We start from the raw sequence: 11,214 nt of genomic DNA, 5'->3' as shown, positions 1-11,214 counted from the left end.
GTACTGAGGGATGGGCTCTTTGCTCTGAGGTCGGAGTTTAGAGGATGAAATGAAATATAATATAATGGGGCTTGTGACATTTGAAATGGTGTTGAACAACTCAGATACGGAGGCTTTGAAGCATGTAAATGCAAAAGTGCATACAAGCTTTCTGTATGAGAATGATATATGAATACAAAATTAATAGCTTTTTTAAATTATAGTAATGTGGCATTTACTACCATTTAATTTCTCTAGTTATTTTCTCTCTTCAGTGACATAAGACCGAGGTTCCCATAGGGATTCATGCTATAGGTCCCACCTAAACTTTTAACAAAGAAAATAACACTCAAACAAAGACTACATTAATTTAAGAACAACAACATTTTTTAAAAACATAGTCACTGACATGGAACTAAACTCCTGAGATTGTGAGTCTTTTTGAACGATTCATTAAAATAACAGACTAATAAGAGTCATTTGTTTCATGGATCGGACGACACGGGTAGCGACCCATATTTTTAAAACAACTGACTTATCACATTGCAAGACAGCAATAGAGAGCAGTGAGGAGAATTTTCATGTGTTTCAAATGTCTTTTGATTTTACTTTTTGACTTAAACTTTATTTGCGTGAATTCGAATATCAGTGTGACATGGTCAGTGCCATGTGATCATGGTTAATATCAGCTATATTCTTATGTGTAAAATACAGTAGAATTCATTAAAGTATACATCAGGAAGAATCTTCAGATTTTGTCTTTTGGAGCTCCAATTTTGTGTCCTGAACTGTTAAATAAACCCTATGTTTTCTGTCCCTCTAACTTAATCTGCTTTATAAACAGAGCAAACCAATTAAGGGTGGAAAACAAGCCTCTCCTTACTAATGTGAATCAAATGTGGAAGTAATTTAGGTCTTTAGAACTTCACAAGACACCAGACCAAGTCCAGCTGAGTGAGAGAGGGAGGATCGCCAGATGACGTTGACTTGTACATCTGTGCTGTGAGTGTGTGTGTGCGTGTGCATAAACTCTAAGGGAATGATACTTTCTCCTCTTGCATCACTCCTGAGCTGCACCGAGTTCACGCCAGTGGTGGTCAGAGTGTACATGCGTCAATGGCAGTATTGTAGCTCTGTGTACGTCAATAGCGCCTGTAGACACTCCTCTGAGCCCATGCTCAGGGGGTGGATTTGTCATCGGTCTTTATCTCTCCCCTCCTCACTGAAGCACATTTCACTCACCAAAGCACCTGGGGTAAGACCCCCTGTGAAGCCCGATGAGGTTAACCGAATCCCAGCCAGAAACATTAAAAGAAACAATCTGTTTGGCTGCTTACTCAACTCTACAATAATAAACACTGTGAGACCTACCACAGAAGCCAGTTCTGGTGTAATATTTGAAAGAAATGTCCTAATTAAAATGTAATAAATATGTGTAGCCTGTAGTTGTCCATGCAGAAGCATCAATATAAGATACATACACTTATATATATATATATATATATACAACATCCTCAAATGAATGTACACAAACACCAAAGGTGCTGTTAAACAAGGGTGTGCAGTGACAAACACACTATCTGTAGTATGAGCCCCACATACTTGAGTATATACATCAATTGACATGTTTGGCAGTGCCAGAAATGTTTGGTAGAGATAGAAAACAAATTAATGATTTGAATAATCAAAACACAAAAAGGAAAATTATTAAAATGGTGGGCATAAATCATTAGAAAGTTCCATGTACACAATGCAAAGCACAATATACAATTTCCATACACAATTTCCCAAACTCCTGAGCATAAATCAGGAGAATGTGACTGTGACAAGAATATGAGTTCAATGGAAATTCAGAGAAACAAATTATGGCTACATTGGGATATATTAGACAGCCCACTCTGTCTGTAATGTCTCTCCATGTATGAATTCACCACCCCTTTAAGGAAATGAGCACATCCTGTTGTTTTAATAGAGTCTTCCTGTTGAAGAGTTCATACATGTCATTTGTGCAAGCTGAGGTGGACAGACATACAGAACAATCCCAGGATAAAGCATAATGGCGCACATATCTAGAGCTACTTCAAAACCGCAAGGGACTCTTCTGTTTTGGGGTAAGATCTGAACCTTCAGATTAAAAGATTGTTTTACTTAAACTTAAAACTTAAAATCAGAGGAATTCTCCAAGAGAAAACCAAGGTTGTAAATGTGCAAAGACTGAATGAAGAAGTAGTTATCTTCAAAATATTTTAAGAATTTTATTTGGATTAACTTTCATTAACTGTTTTTAATTAAAAATGTAGAACAATAATTGTGATTTCTAATGGGATATATATATATATATATATATATATATATATATATATATATATATATATATATATATATATGGAAAAAATATATATGTGTGTGTGTGTGTGTGTGTGTGTGTGTGTGTGTGTGTGTGTGTGTGTGTGTGTGTGTGTGTGTGTGTGTGTGTGTGTGTGTGTGTGTGTGTGTGTGTGTGTGTGTGTGTGTGTGTGTGTGTGTGTGTGTGTGTGTGTGTGTGTGTGTGTGTGTGTGTGTGTGTGTGTGTGTGTGTGTGTGTGTGTGTGTGTGTGTGTGTGTGTGTGTGTGTGTGTCAGTGACAATGGCAGAAATATATTCCACTAGAGATCACGTCTGAATTATTGTTCAAAATGTTTTATTATACAGTTCAATATATATATAACTTTTTGCCTTTCTGACCATAAATACAAATTAAAGGAATATCATGTAAATTATACTGTTGACCTCTTCAAAATTATGCTTTAAGTTGGTAGATATAGATAAATAAGGAATTAGAACGCTTTTGAGGAAATGACTGTCATGATCCAGCTGGAGACAAAGGGAGGATGTGCACTTGTGCTCCCTCTTCAACTCCTCCCTTCCTGTAACTTTTTCCATGCTTGTCAATATTCTCCTTACTGCTGGAATTCACTTATAATGACAAATAAATGCCAGTGTGTTTCTGAATTTTAGTGTGATTCATGTGTGTAATACAAAGTTTTTATTTCATGATAGTCTGTCTGTGTCTAATGGTCTCAACTCTGCAGACCCTGGTACCAAATGAAAAGAATCACGCTGTGGTGAGATGTGTTGACAGTTTTTCCTGATAAATATATTTAGTTCTATTTAACAATTCTATTTGCTATCAAACAAAATTTCTGTAAAACCATGCTCTGGACCTCATGAACATTTATTTTTCTTCTGTGCTCTAGAGGCAGACTGCATCAACCCCACTGCCAGCAGGACAAACCACTGCCTACACCAGAGAAGGTGAGTGGTACAGCTGTATAAATATGACAGACATGCTGGCTAACTTTTTGTTTTTCTGAGTTGTATGTCCAAATAAACCCTACTGTGAGGTTGTTTTCGGTGTATTGATTCAATTGAGTACATATTGAGCAGCTGATGTGCTGCAATGTAGCATTACTATATAAGCACTAACAAAGAATAGCAGACAATCAGTGCTTAGGAAGGTAACAGCATAATAAAAAAGAATAGAAAGATGGAAAAAAGAATATTGTGTCGCAATTCTACACTGCGGTGAGAGATTTTGTCGACACTTTCAATCAGACTTTCTCCCCTAATATTTATATTCATGGGAGAGCCTCTGGAACGAAGAATAAACCAACTGCTTCAGTTTGATATTTGGATAAACACATGGGCACAGGGGAGATTTTTGGCCTGTTGTTAGGATCCAAAAACAGAGACAAAGACTGTATTGTTCTGTGAGTGTCGCATGCATATGACATTTAACAACACATACGGCACTATAAAGCATATTCACACACCAAAAATGTTGTCTTTCTGTGTTGTTTGCTTTCGTTAACACAGGGAAGCCTCTATTTCTCCTCACTTCCAAACATCTGTGTACATTAAATAAAAAAAGAGCTAATTTCATACCTTTTTTTATATTATTGAAATAAATATTTTATTCTACTTTAAAATGTTAAGCCCTAAAAAGAACCCCTAAACTAATAAGGACACTGATTAGGGTCCGGAATGACGTCATCAAGTATGTATTTTAAATTTGAAATGTCTGTGGAGGAGCTCTGACCTCGTATGTAGTACCATTAGAATGTCTACTTTCTGGAGATATGCATCACTTTGGCATTTGTTTTACACAAAGTAACTTATTTACTCTAAATGGAACCATTTCCGCCTGGATTTGGCCTACCCAAAATTTAAAAGCTTGCATAACCACATACAGTGGTCTAAATACACAATTTTGGTGTCATTTTACAGGACATCCTTTGAAGTTGCATAAAACACTGCTAAAAGTGATAAACATTTAAGTATATGTTGTCTGAGCTGTAATGAACCCAAAAAAATAGGCACTTTTTGATTTTTTTGGTTATAAATTCATTTTTGAAAGTGTATATCTCAGGCCCTGTGTGTACATTTGGTTAAATCTTGCATACAACATGATACAGACAAAATAATTTTTTCCAGTATTTGCTGCCATCTAGTGGAAACAGCCAAAACTGTCTGCAGGGTGCTAGAGCACACAGGGTCTGAGTTATACACTTTCAAAAAGTGCCTCTTTTTTGGGGGGGTATTACAGCTCAGACAACATATACCTCAACATATAGCAGTGTTTTATGTAACTTCAAAGGGTTTCCTGTAAAATGACACCACAATTGTGTATCTAGACCACCGTATGTGGGTATGGGAAGCTTTTCAATTTGGGTAGGCCAAATCCAGGTGGAAATCCCCCAAAATTGACCCATAGCTAAAGAGGTTAAATATAAACCAAACCATCCAAGGTGAATCTTAACGTACTTTTAGTTTGAAACAAAAAATATTTGAAGATGAGAAAAACTTTTGTTAGAAATAACTATTTATCCAATGAATAGCTTTATGATTGACAAATGAATAAAATAAAACTTGCAAATCAAACCTGTCAACTATAAGACCTTAATTCTAATATAAAATAAAAATACAAGTGGTTATTGCAAAAATATTTTTTAAAATAGATTCTATATAGAAAAGAGACAATTGGCATTATGTTATTGTATAAAGGACGTTTGGAGTTCTAAAACGCTTCTATCTTTGAAAATCAAGATTAGTTTTTACAAGGTAGATGGAGTAATGTCATTTTACCACAGGATGTCTGTAATATTAATGGCCAATTCGTACAGGATAAGAAATCTCAGTAAAACTACAAGAAGTGGGAGGGGTAACTCGATTTATGCGCTGCCTTCACCTCCTTGTCTTCATGTGTGTATTACGTTGTTTTCTGAAATCATGTGCCAAACACACAACATGATCTAGATAGGATCTAGAGTGGAGCTTGCCTAGAATGCAACTGAAGACTTCAATCGCCTCCATACTTGAAAAACCACGGAAAACTACTTTTAAGTAGGAAATGACAGCATGTTACGAACATATTTACAGCTGGTCTTTTCGCACGGGGTTAGCATTACCTGAGGTAATTTTTCTGAAACTTTTTACAAAAGGTAAAAGTTGCCGTAATTTTTACTGACATTGTTTGTAATGATTACTGAGATGGCACATTTGGACAGGACTAAAATCACTGAGAAACTCTGGTAATAATTAATTTAACTCTCCATATAAAACTAATCCTATCCGAATAGGGCTTTGGTGATATATCGTCCAAGAGTTTGAAAGTAAGAGGGTTGCTAAAAAAAACTGAAAGATCAAACCTTTATAAAAAAATCAGTACTACACTAAATGGTTTCCATTAGAATTAAACTATTGGTACCAATTGAAGACAAACTCACATGGTCAACATGAGATCCACAAGCCCAGAAGTGTTACATAAAAACTGTTCCAGCCCTCCCTCGGCCCTGGATTCGCCTCTTTCTCTTCCTTTGAAGTGAGTGAGCTGAGAGTTTGTTTCAATCACAGCTGGTCTCAAACCAAAAGTGCGGCCCTTCGAGCACAGATGGCAAACTCTGATTATATCGTTTCCCGAACTCGATCTGTTTAATATGACCCAGTTATTCTTAAAAGTGTCCGTTCCATCAAGCCGCCCTGCTCTGCCCCTAAATGTTCACTCATGTTTCCTGTTTGGAAACAGATGCGAAAAATGCAAATAAATCAAAACCACTGAGCCGACGAGGAATCAACCTGAGAGAAACGGAGTGTTTTTTTTTAAAGGGGGAGGCCCGTTTGCAGATGTGCATCTGGTCTGGGTGTGCTCGTCTCAGAAAAGATCCGCGCCTCGGGGAAACAGCAATCCTTTAAACACAACACTGCTTTACAATATCATGAGTCGAGACCAGAACTGAGAACCATTTCTTATGCAGAAACAGTTCCATTAAAACAAGAAAGGACATTCTTGAAGCTCAGTTAACCTCGAACGGACATTGTAATTCCTCTACTACTCGCCACAACTACTAAGAGCAAGCTCACACTACAGAACTGGATTGCTGGACTACAGGACAAGACTACCTGGATTGCTGTGGTGCTCACACTACACAGCAAGGTTTCTTGTCATCTGTTGTCTTGTCATCTTGTCATAGCTACACAACACAACACTTACAGGGTCCTCTAACTACAAGAAATTTGGTCAAGAGGCAGTCCTGACCCACAGCGGAAAAAAACATGTTCTCACATAAATTCACACGAGAAATTCACACATTTAATTGCAAGGTTTTTCTGTTTATACCATCTGCACTGTGATTGGCTGGATTAGGTCCAACTTGTTGTTGCATAGAGGGGTGCAGGTATTACGTCACTTTGTAGGCCAATCAGCAGTTAGCAACGCACTGGTTACCTCAGAAAAAAACCCAATAGGATTTTTCCATAGGCTTTTGGATTATTTGCAAAAAACAAGCTCTGTGATCAACAAAGGTTTATGATACTTACATGTTTTGTCCATAAAGTCAATTTTCACAGATGAACACAACTTTTGATGCCTAAATGCAGTCGCCAGAAATAAAAAGCTAAAGGTAGGGTATAAACAAACTACAGCACAGTCCCAAGGCTTCAACGTCACCATCACTAAGCCTCCGACTTTCAGTTTTTATCTCAAAGCATTTTCCCTGGGGTAAAACTGATGAATTTTGTTGTAGAATAAAACGTGAAAGTGTCTTGAGCTTGTATTCACAAAAGACCTTATTTTTTTAGCCATTTAACCAAAACCGCATTAAAAAACCTGTTGACTTCAGGACAATGGAACTCGCTTCTGCATTTTGGCCTACAAAGTGATGTCATACCTGCACCACTCTATACAATGACAAGGTGGAATTAATCCAGCCAATCACAGTGCATATGGTATAAACTGAAAAATCTTGCAATCACTTGCTAGAATTTCTCACGTAAATTTATGTTTAAAAAAAATGTTTCGCTCTTGGCAAGGACTGCCTCTTGACCAAATGTCTTGTAGTTTGTGCACCTTGTCAGCATTGCGTTGTGTAGTATGAGCGCTGATATGACAAAACAACGAGATGACAACCCAACTAGAATGCACAGCGTTTTATTTTTAATTTTTCAGATTATCTGGTTAAGGACTGTTGGATCTCATGCTGGGCGTCTGTTGCAGGTCTATTATAATCAATCACGTGAAACTAATAACATCTATATAATCAAAGCTTAGCTTCTGGAAGAGATCAGAGAATCCGACCACTAAATGATAATTATAGCTTTATCACCAAGAAGAAGCCAACATCATCTGATCACATTTTCTCTTTCTGTTCCAGTGATAACAAACACAGTTACATCAGAAAACAACTAGGCCTAATGTTAAAATGTTAAAAAGTCAAGAATCAAACTGCCCAACCAAAGCAAACACTGATCACAATAATGGTGACTAACTATTAAGTAAATCAAACAATCATTTTCAATGAAACATCAACATCTAAACCTTAATTCTCAATAAGAACTTTTGTGCACGTATGACAGAAATAAAGTCAAACTGGTTCGTAATAAGTGAAGCTCGTAATGATTTGTGTTTTAATGTTTTATTAACAAAGTTCGGGAGGAACACGTTCAAATGATCTATCCAATCATCATGCCATTCCAACCAGCTGTCAGCAATCAGTAATCAACATGTCTACCCAATCTACCGAGTCAACTCACCAATGTTTTTCGACAGTTTTTCAGCATCCCTCCACCACCCCGTCTTCCTCACACTCACCTGGCTACTTTCCTAACCAGAGATACGGGGGGAGTACTCTGGGTTCAGGCCAAATACCGAGCTCGGAGACCTGTCCACAGTACACCAAATACGCATACTATTACACATACTATTTACTGTCTGATTATTTGAAAGTGTGAACTCGTAAATGCTATTTGTGGAGTTGTCCACGTCCAGTGCCCGCTGGGAAACTTACCACTATAAACACTTTATATTTAGGGGATAATGTTTTAACAATGTTATCACAATGTTTTTAGAGAATGTTATACCTTTTAGGAAAATGTTCTGGGAACAAACAGAACAAGAACATTTCTAACCTTGTTGTGTATTGTGGGCACCACAGCAATTCAAGTAGTCTTACAGTCCTGTAGTGTGAGCTTGGTTCATTTAACCCTCTGGGGTTCTTCATTTATTGGTCACACTCAGGACCTTCGGGTCAAAAATGACCTGGAGGGCGGGATTAAGATAAAAAAAGATTTGAGTAAAATTAATGAAATCTCTTTCACCTATTTTTGTTTAAAAAAAATAGACCCAATTGACTGTATTTATGGCGCTTCTAAAAGTCAGTGAAAAGAGAGAGAGAGAGAGAGAGAGAGAGAGAGAGAGAGAGAGAGAGAGAGAGAGAGAGAGAGAGAGAGAGAGAGAGAGAGAGAGAGAGAGAGGTGGAGCGTTATTACGTGGGAAAAATAAAGCGTTCTCGGTCAGCAGCTTCTGAACATCTGGTAACCCCGATTCCACATGTGGAGACGGCGCATCACGCTTTCACCCGTCGCGTTTCCTGTTATGCCTCGCGCTCTTTGGTGTAAAAGTTCAGGCACATTCAGTGGCGGGTTGAGACCATCTCGCCAGCGCTCGTTTGCTCTGATATGAGGGTATCGTTCAGCTTCTTTGGCGTCTTTCTGTCTTTTCTCTGTGGTAAGTTTTGTGTGCGTCGATAATATACAACTTCAGCTTTAATTTACCCTAAATTAGACTGTGCTTTCAGGATGAAGATGTCACAAACTATTGTCTAATAAGATGAATATGATGTAGGATGAACTTTTTTTTTACTTATATTTTTTTAGATCCTGGCCATGGAGATGGAAGAACATTTGGTATGTACTGTAGCCTACATTACTTCCCAAAATAGCTTAAGAGATAATTAGCCTACTGTTTATTCATAAAAACTTGATTATGACACCTAAAAAATTGCCTACATTATGCACAAAAAAACTACATTAGCCTACTTTTGACAGGATTATTCACATTGCCAATCAATCATTATTTATTTCCTTTCATTTTCATTACAGGCTGTGCTAACAATAGCATCTGTGACACATACTGTTCATTTTGTGTGAACAATTCGACAGCTCAAGACTGCTATGAAGTCCTGGTGTTGGACTTGTGTACAGGTCATTTTAATGTGGCTATGGAGTCTATAAACAATACTGACTGGTGTTCTCTGGAGAGAGTAAAAAGGTACTTTCTAAGGATTCATTATCAAATGCCATTTAATACTGTATGTGCTTGATAGTATTTGATGGCTTTCTTTTTGTCTGTCTCTCTCTGCAGTGCATACAACAATTTCACTGTGTGTACTGAGTTTATTGCTGAATGTCTGCTGCTTCCCTGGCCGAATAATTTTGTTGAAAGCGTATTTGTGGATATCCACACCGCCTATTTTCAAGAATGCCCCACTGAGGCACTGAGGGACCCCCCTCCCAAGATCGTCCTTGCCCTTGTCATGACCCCCATATGCCTAATCCCTGCTATGGTGGTCCTAGTTGTTCTCAAGACTAAAAATGGAGACAGGAGGTCCTAGAGAAGATCCCAGGTGCAAGAAGATTTTGCCCTCCCCAGTGAATGTGCACCTGGCCGTCTCCAGGTTGAAACAAACCAGAATGCAGGATGAGCATTTGTCCTGGGGGTGACATCTGACTGGAAAATGTTACTGTACTTCAGTTAAATAATTGGTGGTTAAAAAAGTATATTTATCATTAACCTACAGCTGATGTGCATTTCAGATAATTCAAGGCATTGTTATGACAATCACATCTCCAAACTGCACATATAGGTTTTGTTGCCTTCAGGATGTAAATGCATAATCTAATGAAATGTGAAATGGCAATGGAAAAAGGTTCATTTGAAGCAATCAGGTGTACTGCACATAACCAGGTGTACAAAACATCACAACACGGAACACAAACTGATTTGAGTGTCCACTTTATGCACTGTATGAAATATTTAACCCATGTTTTAATGTAGATGTTGTTGTTAATTTGTTGACAAGAGCTGTTTAGCTGGCTCTGAGCATAATGCCTTAGTGATTTTATTTCTATTTTGACGCAAGTCATTAAGAATGACTTTTTAAATTTATTGTGACAATTATTGAGAAATTAAGCAAAAACGAGTCAGTCTGAATGCATGACAAAACAAAGCCGAATGGAAGTCGTCCATTTCACCAGGCAGCTTATTGAATATCTGTGTATTTATATAAGTTAATGACATACTCTGAAGAAAAACAACATTTGAGAGGGAAGGGGTTGTCAGAAAATGGATGCATTGTCCATGTTCATTTTACTCTGCCTCACACTCGCACTCACAATCTGGTTAGGAAATGCAGTTACAGAACTCCATTGTAATTTGCTTAGCAATATAGCCTAATTAAGTATATCAATGTGACCACATGAATGGGATTTGTGTTTTATAATTATTTCAGTAATGGACAGCAAGTTCAAAATCTATGCTTTCATATCTGTCATGTATGTCTACAGATGTGTTCTGTACCAAACCACTTTAAGAGCCTGTGAATAATTTTAAACTTCACCTTTTACTTTGATTGAAAATGTTTTTATATAATTAAACCACATGTTTTACCTGGAGTCTATCATTGTGATTTTAGTAAAAGTGTCCTTTTTGTATTTTTCCATTTTAATAATAGCCTAGCCTATAGGTGCCTCCATATGGAAAATGCATGTTACCAGTGACAGAGAGCTCAAATATTCAAGCACGAAATTCCCCTCACACTTGAGACAGAAGGGTTAATGTTGGAGAGGAAAATGCTGGAATGAGTGAGTTTGCTGTTTATAGTCTTACATCATGTTCCAGTGAAGTCTATTAAAGTCAATTAA

General features: G+C 37.4%; 1 protein-coding gene across 1 annotated transcript; it reads left to right on the top strand.

Moving 5' to 3' along the window:
- Positions 1–1,834: 1,834 nt before the first annotated feature.
- Positions 1,835–10,965, top strand: ramp2 (receptor (G protein-coupled) activity modifying protein 2). The gene is made up of 6 exons (XM_079822831.1): positions 1,835–2,090; positions 3,019–3,083; positions 3,216–3,273; positions 9,169–9,198; positions 9,394–9,562; positions 9,656–10,965. The coding sequence occupies exons 1-6, from the start codon at positions 2,036–2,038 to the stop codon at positions 9,903–9,905; spliced, it is 627 nt and encodes a 208-aa protein (XP_079678957.1). The 5' UTR covers positions 1,835–2,035; the 3' UTR covers positions 9,906–10,965.
- The last annotated feature ends 249 nt before the right edge of the window (positions 10,966–11,214 follow it).

This window comes from Gobio gobio (genome assembly GCF_949357685.1).
Source record: "Gobio gobio genome assembly, chromosome: 1".
Taxonomy (NCBI): Eukaryota; Metazoa; Chordata; class Actinopteri; order Cypriniformes; family Gobionidae; genus Gobio; species Gobio gobio.
The sequence above is the reverse complement of the archived record's forward strand: the minus strand, read 5'-3'. Positions and strand labels throughout refer to the sequence as shown.